A 15797-nucleotide genomic window follows, 5' to 3' on the forward strand; every position below is an offset into this window, starting at 1 on the left:
AGTTTTACAACACATGAAGAGCTGCAGGTTTAGTAGCCCAGAGGCTCTTGCAGCGGCGCAGGCATGCAGCACTGCCAGCGCCTGCCCCTTCGGCCAGCCAGCGCCGCTTCCATTTTGGAGCGTGAGCAGTGAGCTGGTATGCAGGCAGATGACAGGCCAAAGCTGAGTTTTTTTGAAGAAACTTGCAGAGAGCTTCAGATGGTGAACGTCTCTGACACTGCTGCCATCTGCTTTCAGAGCACTCGCAAACAAGGGGCAAAAAAATTAGCTGGATAAAATGAGTCACTCTGGTCTGTTCTTCTTTATTAAGAATCCTAAAACTGTAGCTTGCCATCCAAGTGTACAAGGAAAACAGATAACTGGTTTCACTTACCCATGTACTGTTCCTCTTAATTTAAATCATCTGACTTATGTCACAGAGGATAAAAAAAGTTATTGGTAAACTACCAAAATAATGTGGTATTTGCAAAGTAATTTTAACCCCCACTATTTTTCTTATTGGTACATTACTGGCAAATTAAATCCCAGTATCTGTCCTCTTCCTGGGAGATGTGGTTTGAGGAGGTGACACATTAGCAGCTCCCAGGGGAACAAAGGCCAGTCTCAGTAGCTCAGAGGAGACACCAGAGCACCAATAGGCTATGCAAAAACTGCCAGGGCAAAAGCATCTTGCAGTAAGTGCTGGAGAATTGTAACTAATACAGGCTAGCCAGCACGTATCAGTCCTGCAAGCACTTCTTTCAGGGGTCTCTAGTGATACTGCCATTGATTCAGCCTTTCCTCTCTCCTGCTTCAGCAGCTGGGGCTGGGGACCGTGCTGTTGAGGTCACTGCAAATACATTGGAAGCAGCATCTGAGCATTAAATACCCACATGAACCTGAGCTTGAACTGTTGGAAAAGTGAGCAGTCCTGGAATGTTTCACCTTTGTTTCTCAGATTATCAGACATACCTGGAGGTGGTATCTCCAGAATTGTATTTAACTGTGCGTGTTCTTTTCGTACTGAGTACTCACCCTGTAGGTCTATTGCAGACATAAAGTGAGAGCGCTGTATTTTTTATGGTTCATTCTTGAAATCCTCTTTCAAAGTGCTTAAACTCCAGAAAATCAGCATGTGCATCAAATACTTTAATTCACTAGCTTACACAAGTTCACTGTTTTCATCTCTGGGAGCATGTAGCCTTCAGCTAGTGAGTGTTTTGTTGTACAAGAGAGAAAAAATTGGAGGCAATTGTGCTGAAGGTGGGTTTTGAAAGTGGCTCTTTTGGACTTCATAAATTTTAACTGTGGTTCTTTTTTACATTCAAAGATTTTGGTAGCAAGACTGTGTGCTTTCAAGTTATAAGGCTCTGTACCTGATCTTATGCTGTAAATTGCAACATTTAGCAATTTGTAGTTTAATTTAGAAGGATCACCTACTTTCCTAAATGCTTAAGTAATGTGGCAGGCTGTGGTTATTGATTCACTCTGAATTTATTACAAGAAAGCTGTATTCACTCTTTCCTCCTGGGAATGCCCCTCCTGAACTGCATGCTTGCTAGTGACAGCTCAGACCCCTGATACATAACCAAAGACCTTGCCTAATATCCTTGCAACTGCTCAGGGAATTTTTATTAAGTAAAAGCATCATTAAAGTAGACAGAATGATGAAGTTTAATGAGCATCTTTCTCACTTGATATTGTTAGTTTTGCTGCAGCAGCCATAGTGCTCACATTTGTTACTTCCAGTGGGGCAGATAGAGAATGCAGGGAGATTTTGTTCATGCTTATATTTGCATACAAAGAAACAATTCTGTTCATGGGAGATACTTGCTTTGAAAAATATATACAAGGAACAAAAGCAACTCGCCTAAGGGCTTTCTGCATTTTGCGTCTTGCATTTCTTTCCTCTTTCACTTTAACATAATGACAAGGCTGCATGCAATACTGTAGTTGCTAAGTCTACAAAGGTTCAGCAGTTTGTGAGCTGTGGTTATAACTACTAGCTTCTGACTGTTGCTGCAAACATCTCAAATATTTATTTGCACTCCAGATTTCATTTTTCAGCTGAGGTTTTGGTCTGCGAACTGTGTGTAGTGTCCTACGCACAGCTACACCAGCCCTGTGAGCAGGTGATATTCCAAAGTACCCAGTGCGAAGGTGCTGCCATGAATATATTGTCGGCACTTACCTCACAAGTCTGCCTTGAAACAGTAGCCACAATCTACCTCGGTATTCCTTTCTTTGTTCGTGGAGACCATCTGCCTTTGCTAAGTGTCTGGTCATGCAGGCATGTATGTCAAGGTGCCATCTCCTAGTCCATTACCATCCATCAGCTGAGCTGTATAACCGTCTGTGTGCATGTCTTAAGCTGACCTCTGCTGAGGATGGTGTGTGAGTGTCTCTGCCTAACATGTTTGACTTTGCAGTGATGCCAGAGCAAAAAGCGTGTACACAGTTAGTACAGCTTGGCTGACAGACGGTGACATGCAAGCTGTAGTTTCTGTGGTTGTATCCTTCCAGTAGGTATCAAAATCATTAAGGACTATATATGTAAACTCCACATCTATTACATATAAAGGATTATAGGTTATCATATAATTCAGATAGTTGCTTCTCTGTGCAGATCAGTTCCATTAGGCTTTTTCTCCTGTTTCTTTTTTATAATTATTTATTTATTTATTTTCTGATGTGTTTTTTTTTTTTTTCCATGGGAGCTGTAAAAGTGGTGTCTGTTGTTGTACCAGAAGTTCATTGAAAATTGTGAATTCTCTTTTCCCTAGTGTAACAGAAGGCAAATTCTGTCCCAGAGGCATTATCGCAGTCATTATTGTATTTAAATGTTGTTGTGACACCATATGTCTCCTTGTGCTTGATGTGTGCAAACACAAGAGAGTCCCTGTCTGTGAAGGCTTGTATAATCTAAATACGCCTGATCCTTGCTCTTTGCGTAGCAGACTACTGTGATAGATTGTAAAGCACTTATCTTCAGTTGAGATAGCAGTGTGCAGCTGAAACTTCCTTGAAATGTTGCCAGAGAAACCTAAGTAGATATATTTGATTTATTTCAAACCTGATAATTATTTTCCTGGATGAAACTACTGTGCATGTGTTGATAGAAGTGGTTGGACATGAGAGTAAGTAAAAGGAATGTAAAAGTACTGCAGATGCCTGCAACTCACGCACATCCACTACTGCTAATGTATTTGCATGGGGTGGAGGGAACTGCTGGAGCAGCAATAGCACTGAATATTGTAAGGAGCAAATATCAAAGAAGAACTGCTACCAAAACCACAGGTCAGCTAGGATTTTTACTGCTTAATGCGTGCAGTGGCCACTGGACCTCGTTTCGCAGTCAAAAGGTGTTGCCCAAGTAGACCTCACCAGAACTCTGAAGTTCATTCAATACGTTCAACATTCAGTTTCTTCAAAAGCAGTTATGTAGTCAGTAGAATTCTCACCATACCCTTTCACTTCAGAAGTTGTTCACTGATCTGAGCACTGCCAGTCCACAAACTTGAACATTTGCACTGAGAAAGCAAGGAATGAGAGGCAGAATGAATGCTGCTAGTGTCATCTGAGAAAGTCATGTAAATTTTCCCAAGCAAAAAAGTGCAAAAAAACTGAGCAAAAAAAGGGTATGTAACACCTGAAAACTACTAAAGCTGTTACAGTTCTCTTTGGGTTGACACTAACAGGACAAAGGAGTGATGGGGCGGCAGGAGGTGGAAAACAGGACAGTGACAGGGGACTTCTGTTCCCATCCATGAGGTTTTTTTTGTGCTCAGATACAGTGGATCAGTGGATTGTCTGTTAATTCAGCGCTTAAAGTCCCAAATGGAGACTTTCTTATTATATGAAAAAAACTTACATTCTAGTCCAACATAGCAGTATTTCTCTAGAGCCAAAACCCAACTTGAATATTAATTTAGTATTTAACTAATGGTGCTCACAGATTTGAGCATACATTTCCACTTCTCTGTTGCTAACTTCTCCAAGTTACAAAATCATTGCTGAGAGTGATTCAAATGCTGTGCTGCATATCGTTGAGAACAACATGCTGCTTGTTCCCTGACTTTCTACCCTGGATCTGTTTCTGATGGGACAGCCTCCTTGACTGGCACTTCTGTGCTCTTCCACAATGACAGTATTTCCTGATACCGAAAGATCTCCTTCCATATCTTCTGTCCCTCAACTCACTTAACGCCTTCCAAAACAGGACAGTTATTTAGGATGGATATCTGATTAGTATGCATGCTGTGTACTTTGATAAAATATAGCCTTGTGCTGTTGTGGCTTTATCTCTTACGAAAAAAGAAAAATATGTGTATTGTAGCTAACAGTAAGCATGCAGTTATCGCAGAGGGTCAGGGCTCTCTGCATTCATCAGGAAATGGCATCTGATCCCTTGTTGACAGGAGGTGATGGCACACATAACATTTCAGTAAGGTGAAGTGATGTCGTAGTTTACAGTTGTATTTTCCTTGAGCAAGGCTGTTTTGGGTGCAGTGCACCTTGACAGCAGCCTGCTTAGCAGCATCATGTTAAACTGCAGCTGCTGGGGAGGTAAAAGCGAGTGCTGCTTCTCCACCCCACCCTACAAGAAGCTCTGATCTTATTCTGCCATCCAAGAACCCCATAGCTGGAGTATCTTCCAGATACAGCAAAACAGAACTCGGAGCAGGCGGTAGCTTTTAACCTTCTGACACAGAGTAGAATAAAATAAACACCATGCCACCTCACACTGCTGTTGGAAGCAGCCTACAGCAATCATCTAGTCCAATTCAGGGCTGACCAAGTTAAAGCACATTATTAAGGGCATTCTCCAAATGTCTCTTAAACAGTGACAGGCTTGGGGCATCGACCACCTCTCTAGGAAGCCTGTTCCAGTGTTTGACCCCCCTCTCAGTAAAGAAATGCTTCCTAATGTCCCAGTCTAAACCTCCCCTGGTGCAGCTTTGAACCATTCCCTCGCATCCTCTCACTGGATCCCAAGGAGAAAAGCTCAACATTTCCCTCTCCATTTCCCCTCCTCAGGAAGCTGTAGAAAGCAATGTATGTTTTAGCTAAAATGTCTCTGTATCTGACATAAATAGACCCTCCATGGCCATGCCTTATAGCACAGTAATTCAAGAGTAATTCTGTTTGGATCTTTGTTCAATGTCTCTTATGTACAGTTGACTGCGTAGTCCGCCAGGCACTGTAGAAGAAGGAGGGCCCATCCTCTGCTGAAATCAGTTTCAGACAGCAAAGCAAAAGTCGTCACTGTAAATAAAGAGTCACTTTATCTCTGAGATACCTGCTCAGGGTAATACCCACTGCAGAACTGTACATCAGGTCGTGCTTTCTGGATAAACAACAGCCTATCATGAGTAACTAAGTCTGTCCTGACTTGACTAAGCGAAAGTAGCAAAAGGATTTGTGCCTGGTTCTTGTTTGCAGCAAGGGCAGGACGGACATGCAAGCTCCATACAAAGACTGCAGCAAGGGAGAACCCACGTGAGGGTGCGTGTGATGGACCAGCGCAGCTTGTATGCAGCAGCTGGGTCCTTCTGTGTGCCCCAGACACATGAAAATGCAGGACCCAGGTTCTGTGGCAACAGTGCTGGCAGCTACTCACCCAAATTTTGACACATCAAGAGGCAGTTCTAGGAAGACTCAGAGTTTCTCAACCCCAGGCCCCTGATCTGTCCTGTTTCTTGGCAGAGTTCACCAAAAGGTGGAGGTGCAGTTACACAGGGAAGGCTGTTGTGGGAACTGGTGCTGTTACCTTCTGCAGTAGCAGAATTCCTATCAAGTGGTAGAAGTTAGCATCTGACCTGACTGGCGGCAGTGTAGTACGGGATTGGGGCGGGCACTCACCAGCACTGACCTGAAGGATTGGCAGGGGGACAGCTTTAGAGGGATTTCAGTGTCGGTGTCAGCATTGCCAGTGATCATACAGCTGAATGAGCAGGCACAAAGCTTGTCTCGGTTCCTTTCTAGATACACTGACGCCCCCACAAAGCCCGTCTTCAAAAAGCACTTTATGTCAATAAGGGGAGTTAAGTTTGAGCTGTGTGTATTTTGGGTAGGTTTTTAATTTAGTTTAATCAGGATTACTCATAAATTATCTATTAATTACTATGTGATATTTAGCAAGATCCTCTCAGCCATGTAGTCTATTTAGCTTCGCTGTGAATGCTAGCCATCTTAATTGTAAGATACTTTGTCAACATTTAATCAGAGGTACTTACTAATGTGGCATTGATGTGTTGGTAGCTGTCCCAGTACTATCAATCATGTGTGAGCAGCGAAGGCGGGTGTGACACCATTGCTCTCTGTCACATTATCAAGCCCTTGGGTTTTCTGGTTAGGGATGATGCTCACTTAGCTCTAAGCGGGCACTCTATCTCTCCAGTTCAACCCAATTTTTGTCATTGTCGGCTTGAATACACATCCTTGCAGCCTTTTAAGCCTTAATCCCATAACTGTGCAATAAAGGTTGCTAGTTTCTGAAGGCAAAATGGCTTGCTCCTTCGCTGCTCTTGCGAAGGCCTGCTCTTCCCCATGTTACTCTCCGGATAAGTCGAGAAAAATGTAATACTAATGACTGCAGCATGAGATCCAATAGAAAATTCAGTGTTGAAACAAAATAAATATGACCTTCCTTTTTTTTTTATTTCTAGTAACTAGATGCATTGTTTAACATGCTGCAGAATAAAAGCCTGTGTTTAATGGTTGTATCACAAATATCTGTCTCATTTCCTTGCAGTCTGTATGGCAGACACATGCAGGCGAATCCTGAACCTCCAAAGAAGAACAATGACAAGTCAAAGAAGATCAGCCGTAAGCCTCTGGCAGCCAAGAACAAATAAGTCCCTGGTTCTGCCTCTGTTTTTATATCTTTTACATTGCTTTTGCATGTGCCTATAATATTCCTACGCATCTCCTGTTACTCATAAGAAAGCAGACACTAGAGGTAAAACCAATTTACTATGTATACTGCTTCAGAAAATCCTGCTTAAAGAATACAAAAATACATATTCTCTTAATTGTGGTCACATTTATGTAGCCATTTAATATAGCACTGTCAAACACATTTTAGCTTTTCTATTTATATGTATATTAATGTCCTTTCTTCACATGTATCACATCCTGTTAATATCAGGGGGGTTGCACCTATATTATACAATATTAAATTTCATATAATATTCCAAGTGATTTTAATAAAGCTCTTTATTTGTATTGTGTTTCACTTCTTTCAGTAGAACTTCTGAATAGCGCATTTCTTGAGGAACATATGTGGTTCTGCTTCCTGCAATGTATTAATGTCTTGTGTTAGGAATGTGATAGCGTTTTATCTGATACAAGTTAGTTAAGATGTAAAGCATTCTGTTCAAGGAGTGAAACATTTTAATCAGTTTGTATTTCTTTTTTATATTGCTGTGTCCTGCTTTTTTGCCTTGAAGGTTATTTTGAAATCAAGGAGTACGGGAAGGGAGAGAGAGAAGAAAAAAAAAAAAAAAGTCTTTGTAAAGAGCTGCCAATTGCCAGCCTCAGTTTGCTCAGTTTGGAGGAAGAGAACTTTGTCATTTGAAGAAAACGGTATTTCTGCCAATTTTTTAAGTGCTTTTTGGGCAGAAAACCCAAATAATGTATTTAATCTCTGCTGAAGGTGCTTGTATTGAAGAGCTATTCCAAACGGCTTTTGAAAATGCCACAGGTTCTATATTTATCTGTACAAAGCTGGCACCACAACCAAGCTGAGAAGTCACAAATTGTTTAACATCTCAAATAGCTTCAGGTCTTACCAGTGGAGAAGAAAAACCTAAAATCTACAGACAGTGGTTTCCAAACAATTTTAGCCTTAGCAGAGCAAAAGGTAACCGGGAAACTCAAGGAGCAAGAACAGATACTCATACCTCAATCGCTCCTGTTGGGACCTTCCTGCCCTTGATTTCCAATTCCATGAATTTCATACCTGAGCAACCCGTTTCTGAGTTTTGACTGCCATCTGGACAGCAAGCCAGGAAGTATGCCCAGACTGCCGAAACAGGCCTGTTGTGTTCAATCAGAGAAGAAAAGGTTTTAAATATCTCATGCTAGGTGTACTTTCTAGAAAGGCCATTTTGTATCTGAAGACTTTTGTTATCAGCACCAGCCTTTCAATTGCATTTAGGATTACCCCAGCATTTAAGTAATACATGGTTGCCTTAGTCTGGGAATAAATGTATTGACGTGTATTTTGCAACAGATTTTTTGAATTGGCAAGCAGGGCTAGGAAGTTGGCATCAAGCTTTAGACTCATTTTAAGTGGTCTTTAGTACTTCAGAAGAATGAGGCAGTCTTGGTAGGCAGATGGAAAACAGTAAAAATGGTAGGCTTGTCAGGAACAGTCAATTCTATCTGTTGCAAGCTCTGCAGGGGATTTTCCAGACCTCTTATGTGGTCTGTCTAGGGGAACAGGTCCAACTGAAACAGGCCCGTGGAGGCAGTATGTTACGTGCATGTTAGGAACTTAATAGTGAAAACTGGCCCCGCAGCTGGAATGAACACCATTAAATCTAGGGTAGGCATGAACATGTGAGGGCACCTGAAGACAATGATCGTGCTACAAAAAGCCCCTGTCAGTGAAATGTTAGAAGATCCCCAAACTGCTACTGCAAATTCCTTTAGGAACAAAATAAACAGCAAGGGCACATCTATTGGTAAGGGGTGAAGAGGCTCTGGATTCTTCCCCCAGTACCCTTTGCTGGCACTGGATGCTACCCCAGCCCTCGAGGATGGCAGTGCCCACGGGGCTGAGCCACCGCTGTCCTAGCAGATGTCTGCAGCCATGGCTAGACCCCTACTTTCAGGCTTGAAGATGTTTTATGTACACTCACTTCCAGCTAAACTGGATTTGCTGCCATCCTGAAATCTCCCCTGGGCACACCTGGGCATGGTTTGCTCGAGCGGGGTAGCCGTGCGGCTCTCGCTGGATGTGAACAGTGAATTCAGCCAGAGCTAAAGGCATCCGGGTGCTCTCTGCGGCTGCCTCCGCCACCTGCTCTGCGTCTTGGGGTTTAGGAAGAGAGAAGTTGCTGCAGGGCTACAAGGGTTTCAAAGCATGGGGTAGAGTCTCAAATGTAAAAATAAGAGCTTGTTGGGGAAGGCCTGATAATATTACTGGTGGGAAGCTACAGCACTGCTTTAAAATAAGCTGCCGATTTTCAAGCATTAGTCAGAATTCCATTAACTGCTGTTGCAAATTTTGAAAGTGTTGAAAGACTCGTGCAAGCTCTCCTCTGCAGGGTTTCGAAGTATTGATTGGAGCATTTCTGGGTGTTCATAGCAAAAAAATCCACCCAACCTTCCCACTTCTTCCCCCATGAAGGAGGACAAAACACAGTTTTGACAAGCAAAAGCAAGTATGAAGGGTCTGGGGAAGAAGAAGTGAAAGGCATAAAGATGATAAGGATAAAAGAAATCCTAAAGGGAGCAGTATTATACTGAAGATGGTGGCAAATGGAGGAAAAAAGAAGTTTCTTGAAAAGAAAGATGAAAAAATAAGATGATGATCTGAGAAGATCTTGAAAAAATGAAATGTATAAAGCTTTACAAACAGAAAACAAAATGGGAGGGAAAGGAGTGCTCTTCAGAGGCTCAGGACAGAATAAAAGACATGGGGAAGGAAAGCAAACGATCTAGGATGTAAGACACTAATGTTTTGGTGTTTTTAAAAAGGTACCAGCTTCTTAGAGAAAACAACACAACAGTTTCAGTGTGAGTTTGATGATTTTATGTATCTGTTCTCTGGAGTCATTGCTTTTTTAATATTGAAAAACAACTTGTTTCATTTTATTGGGTCACATTTATTTCCCCATTGTACTTAAAAGAAAGGAACTGCTGTGGCCTACTGTGGTGAACCAATTAATGAGCATCACAGCTCGTGATGGTCACTCTGATGCTCCCCAAGATCCTTTCTCCAGAGGATCCATCAAACCAAGGCCCTTTCCAGTGAGCCCTTGGGCGCTGCGCGAGGTGAGCAGTTGTGTTATGCCACCTGCAGCACGGAGCTCTGTAGAGGCAGCTGTTTGCTCCTCTGGTCAATATTGTTTCACTGGCCTGGTGAACTATGAGATCTCTGGTCTCAGGGTGCCTTGAAAAGGACTTTTTTGCCATCCATGCATTCGCAGTCACTCATTCAGGTTGCCTCTTTGGGCCAACCTCTTTTACAGCCAACAACATGCCACTTCAAGAGGAGAAAATTATTCCTGTGAGAAGAAAATTTGCTTTCTACAGCTTTCCAGCACCTGGGAGCTCTTTGAAAATGATGATGCAATTGTCTGTTTCAATTTTGCATATGATGAACTGGAAAGAGTTTGATGATTTTTTTGCATACAGTGCACCCTGACAAAGAAAACTTTTTACAATTACTGTAAGACCAATATGCTGTGCCTGTGCAAAGAGTTGCCTGGGGAATTAATGCTCCTTGATAAGGATGGGGCAAAATGAAGCCAGAAATCCCACATACGCAGGCACCAGCCACAGTTTTCTTGTACTTACAGTGCCTGTTAACCCTGTATTGCCTCCTGCAGTCGTGAAGGACAAGTAACAGGTGTTTTTTTTAAAAAAAAAAACCCACAACCAAAAAACCTCAGCTCTGAGAACTGGGCACTGCTGTTATTCTCTTTCTTATTTAGAAAAGATGTGGGCAACAACACTGCGATTCTAAAAGCTTCACCTTTTTATGATTGTTGGTCTGGAAATATGTTTCCCATGGAGTCACTGGTATTCAAGCATCTTTATTTTGGGTTTAGCCAGGTCTTTCCTATTAAGGAAATGACACTGTAGCATCTGTTCATCAGTTAGCTGCCAGCCTTACAGCTGGCAAATCAGACCAGCAGCATGGGCATTTCTCCTGAAATGGCAGCTTGTTTGGAGGTACAATCTGAGCCAGCATGGCCCTCGCCTCTCCTCCCTCAGGCACTGCGTACCCTCTCCATCCTCCTGCTCCGGGCCTACGCCCCACCATGCTGCAGTACGCCGTGCCAAGTGCTGGGCTCTCGGAGGACAGGGAGAAGTTTCCCTCTGCTCTGCCAGACCCCTGCTCCCTCCCAGGGAGCAGAGTGCGGTCAGGAGGCGTTTCCAGCCCCAGCAAGGCTGGGGTGCTCTGCGCTGGCTCACGGCTTGGTGCTGGTAGGAGAGCTGGGAGGGTGAGTCTGCGCCATCCCCACGCGTGCTGAGCAGCAGGAGCTCCGGAGACGGGTAATATTTCCAGTTTGGAGCGGGTGGTAACTGTTAATATCCACATGACAACTAGGAGGAGTGAGATTGTCATCAGTTATATTAGTTGTTAATTTTGTAAATATTAACAATTTCTAGGATTATGGCACAGGATGTCAGCTGTCAACTTGCTTTATTTTCCTCCTACTCCTTCTTGCAATGACACATCTTTTATACTCCGAGATTCGTGCCATGTGTTTGTTGCCTCGCACTGACGCTGGGGCTGGCAGATGTTCTGGGACAAAACCATGATAACCTCCCAAAAGTTAGATTGTCTTCCCCTCCTAGGCACTTTGTTTCCTCTGATCTAAGGAGAAGTCATTTGCCTGTAAAGCACAGTGATTTATAAGTATCTGTGGCTGGTTTCCATCCAGCACTGCCACCGAAGCCGGTGCCTTTGGCACAGCCGAGCTCCCGCCTCCCCTTCCAGCTCACCTGTGAGTGCCGCATGCAGGCACCACTGTCCCTGTCCCCCTTGGAGCAGGAACTGAATTACAGCTCGCCAGGAACTGTTTCCCTATGGTGAAAAAGCCCTTAAAATTGACATTTTTACAATATATCTCAAGAGCAACATTTTAACTGTATTTTTAGATCGAGAAGCATGGTAATCATGCGAATGCCAGCTGCGGTAGTCACCCCTGCAGTGTGATAGACGTGTTTGGAGGCAGCTTCAGCGACGAGGTGTGATCGGGGGCAAAGCACCAGGGAGGGCAGTTTTGCCGTGGCACTGGCTCCTCACCTTGGCTCCCTTGCCGCTGGCGGGAGCCTCTCTGCCTGCTGTGCCCTGCTTCTCCGCCACCGGCCGCCCCAAGCACGCAGCTGGTGCCCAGCCGAGTGGTGCTGACCCCAGGCAGAGATTAGCTTCACAATTTTCCTGACATCTCGGTTATTCAGGGTAATGTTTCAAATGGCCCCGGTGCCAGGGCAGCCACCAGCGTGAGGAGGAGGAGTGGGGAGCATGGCAGTGGCCAGCTGGGTGCTGGCAGGGGGGCGAGCCTGGCATGGAGCTGCACCCTCCAGCCTGGAGTGATTCGTGCCTGCGGATGGTGGCGTGCAAGCACCGGACAGAATAGCCCCGCTGTTCCAGTGAGCGTTTAAATGGGGTGCCCTCTGCAAGCGCTGGTGTCCTACAGGCCCTCGGGGGGGGCTTGCCCTCTGCCTGAGTCTGGGTGATGCTGTGCTTCTCGTGGTTCTGATAACCTTCGCTTTGCTGGCATGGAAATCTCGGGCTGGTGACAGTGGGTTTCCCAGCAGCACTGAGCTATTGCCAGGCAGAGCCTGAGGAGCGGGGACACCTCCTGCCACTGTCATCCTCACGTGCCAACCCCCCACCCACTGGGGCCACCCCGAGTTCGGCCGGCAGCGCTCCCCAGGACCAAAGGGAGCCACCCGTGGGGCTGGGCACGGCAGCACCTTGCCCAGGGGCAGCCAGAGGGGAGCAGAGCCGAAGGGTTCACCTGAGGCTCGGTCCTGCAGCCCGGGGCACCGCTGGAGGAAGGGCAGTGCCACCAAGGCTGGGATGTGCGCTGGGATGTGGATGGCTCAGGCTGCCAGTGGGAGCGTAGGTTTTAGCTTCATACTGGGTGGTTTTTTCCCTCCAGCCACATGGTTTAGGATGTAAGATCACAGCAGTGACGTGGAGAACTGGTGACCTTGTCAACTACCCCCTCAGAGGGCTTAGTTCTAGAAACCATACTGTTGGTGGCCTGGTTTGAGCACCCTCAGCTGCCATGTATTTGTTCTCCTATCGATCCAGCTATTTTATTTTAGGTAGCTGCTCAACCACACCTGTCGTGCAAAATCACACAGAAATGAGCATCTGTGTTTGGAGCAGAAGAGAGCGCCGGTTCAGAGGAATGAGGTGCGCGGGTACCTCCTGGGGTAGGCTGTTAGCAGCTGCCATCCAGCCCGTACCAAGTGACTTCCCCGTCTTAGTTTCAGGTCGACTTAAGCTACTAAAAGATTTCTGCTCTGCTGGTGATATCCAGAGGCGCATTAAACCCCTTGTAGATCAGGAATTCAATACTAATCCGTTCTGAGGGCAAACATAAAAATCCAAACTTTGATTTAAATTCAGGTAACTTGCCGGCAGTGTGTAGCTTGGAACTTAATTGCCAGCAGCTCTGCGCTGCCTGCGGGTTGGGAGGAATGGCCGGTGCAGTTCGCCGCCTTTGCCAGCAGCGGGCGCCATAACACAATTAGAACACCGAGCGAGGCAAACGCCGGCCGAGCAAAAGTGAAGGCCTGCAATCCTTTCAATTGCTCGTGTTGCTGGTACAAAAATGTGCTGAGACGGTTCAGAGCGAGCACAACCGTCACCCCCAGGCTCGGCAGGGTGTCCCCAGTGAGGCTGCTGGTATTTCCTTTCCCCTCACTTTGCTTTTACATCGACTCCTCCAATTAAGAAACCAAGTAATTCAGAGGCAGCCATGCGGCACCAAGTGCAAAGGCTAAAAATAACCCCAGAGCCTCGGGAAAACCAGCTCCCGGGCTCCACACGGAGCACAGCTCTGTTGGGATGTGTGCGATGAGGATCACAGCCCTGGCTTGCCCCGTTCGTGGGGCAGTCAGACCCCCGGCAGCCAGCCTGGCCATCCCCGCGGGGCTGGATTTGGGGGGCAGCGGGAAGCCCACGAGGGCAGGCCCCGGCAGCGGTGCTCCTCTGCTCCTTCCTCCGGGAGAGCCCCTAGCTGCCACGGGTGGGAGGCATTGGGGCAGAGCAGGGGAGTACGCGGGGCCCCTTGGGACGAGCAGGACTCCGCACTGGGGGCCTGGAGCCAACTTCTCCATCCCAGAGGCAAGCCCTGACCTAGAAGTGGGTCCACAAGGGTTTTGGAGCGGCAGCTGACAGCTCTGCAAACAAACACAGAATAAAAGTTCACCACCATTCCTTTTTCAGCAAGAAAACAGAAACACCCACCCCACCCAAGAAATAAAGATTGAAAAATAATCCCCCCAAAGCCCTTGAAACGAAAGAGGGGAGAAACAACCCCATGAGTTTGGGAGGAAAAAGGAATTTCTTCCGAGTAAATAAATTAGGGAAGGCCAGGCCACCTGTCATAGCTTCACAGCCAGAGCCACGCTCCTGTGAGGTACAGGCAGTTACAAAACATAAAATAGTGCATCCAGTTCTGCATAGAAGTTTTCTGTTCTTGTAGACCAAATGAAATTAATCATTACATTTATCTACAGGCTGTTCTATAAAATCAATAAGCTCCAGCACTGCATAGCAATCAAAATATGACAAGGCACTTAAACTTTGCTAACTCAATCCAATTAATGATATCTTCGTTAGAAAACAGTCATTTTTATAGAGTCAGTTGACTCTTCAAGGACTATAATATAAGCTTGCTATAAGCTCATTGATTTTTACTTTATGATTTCCAGTTGAAAGCAAACAGAGAACACTCACTTTATAAAACTGTGAAAATATGTGCGTATTTAACATACCAATATTATTTATAAGCAGCAGCTACTATTTAAGTGCCTCTTGTACGCCTTGATAAAAGTGGTTCATGAATTCAGCCCTCTCAGATGTTCAGAGGATGTTCTTCCACATTATTGCTATCGTCATTTGTCTTTCCTCTCTGACATATGCAGTTTTTTATGCAGGAAAACTCTGTAGACGAGGCTCGTCAGCAAGGAGGAGGGTGGCCTGAATACCTATGAGGTGTCACTGGAAACCCAGCACCTCTGAAAATCCCAGCCTGGCTCCCCCCCCCCATTTACTTAACAGCCTGGGATCTTGCAAGGCAGAAGGGTGACCAGGGGACCCTGAGGAAAGCAAGAGTGGGATAACACTGCAGGTGTAGGGGGTTAGATGTAGGGAAAAGCTTGCTGGGTGCTAAGGACTTCTGGGGATGACGGGTAGAGGGAGAATGTTTGGTTTGGGATAGGGATTGGAGGGAAGAGAAGGACCCCAAGACTCGGTGGGTGCTTGTGAAACTCACAAGCCCTCTTGGGAAATTAAAGGTAAAAGACAAATCCTGCAAAAACGTACATCAGGAGGTGAGCACTGCTGAACCCAGCTCACCTTCGAAGAGCACAGCTGGGGGCAAGAGCTCTTCTCTGCTGCGCAGTGACGCTTGGTGCTGTATACAGGTGGCTTTTGTAGGAGTGTCCCCATGCCACGTTATCCCTCAGCCTCCCCCCGTGTCCAGCCAGCCAGGACAGACGGGCCAGAGCCAGAGCCAGCGCCAGAGCCAGAGCAGAGCCTTGGTGCTCCCTCCAGGACTTCAACAGGGAAAATCAGAGTTGAGAACCGCAAGTCACAGGTAATGTGCCCCAGCAAATGGTGCCAGTGAGAGCCGGTGCTCAGCCCCGAGGGCAGGACTGCATGTCCTGCACACCGGGCCTGGGGGCTGGGTGGCCTCAGCTCTTTGCCAGGGTTTGTGGGAGGTTTGACTTCAGTCCCCAGGAGCATCCAGGCACTGAGAGGCAGATGATGCCTGGATCCACAAGGATTTCTTACTTCCTGAGCTGGTGGTTGTGAGGTTAACACAAGACCACCCAGCTTGAGCAGTGTTTCGATGGCAGCAGGCAGTATCTCCTGCCTTCAATAAAAGCAT

General features: G+C 45.9%; 1 protein-coding gene and 1 long non-coding RNA gene across 2 annotated transcripts in view; one reads left to right on the forward strand and one right to left on the reverse strand.

Annotated features, from left to right (window-relative positions):
* RSU1 (Ras suppressor protein 1) overlaps positions 1-7206 on the forward strand; it is a 110207-nt gene extending 103001 nt beyond the window's left edge. The window contains exon 9 of the mRNA XM_055708921.1: positions 6734-7206. Within this exon, the coding sequence (XP_055564896.1) occupies positions 6734-6836 (103 nt within the window). The 3' untranslated portion in view covers positions 6837-7206. The remainder of the gene's footprint in view (positions 1-6733) is intronic.
* Positions 6982-10610, reverse strand: LOC129735966 (uncharacterized). The gene is made up of 2 exons (XR_008732005.1): positions 8808-10610; positions 6982-8737 (listed from the first exon to the last, which is right to left on the reverse strand). It is a non-coding gene; the product is annotated as an uncharacterized LOC129735966 (long non-coding RNA).
* Between the last annotated feature and the right edge of the window lie 5187 nt (positions 10611-15797).

This window comes from Falco cherrug, chromosome 4 (genome assembly GCF_023634085.1).
Source record: "Falco cherrug isolate bFalChe1 chromosome 4, bFalChe1.pri, whole genome shotgun sequence".
In the NCBI taxonomy this organism is placed as follows: domain Eukaryota; kingdom Metazoa; phylum Chordata; class Aves; order Falconiformes; family Falconidae; genus Falco; species Falco cherrug.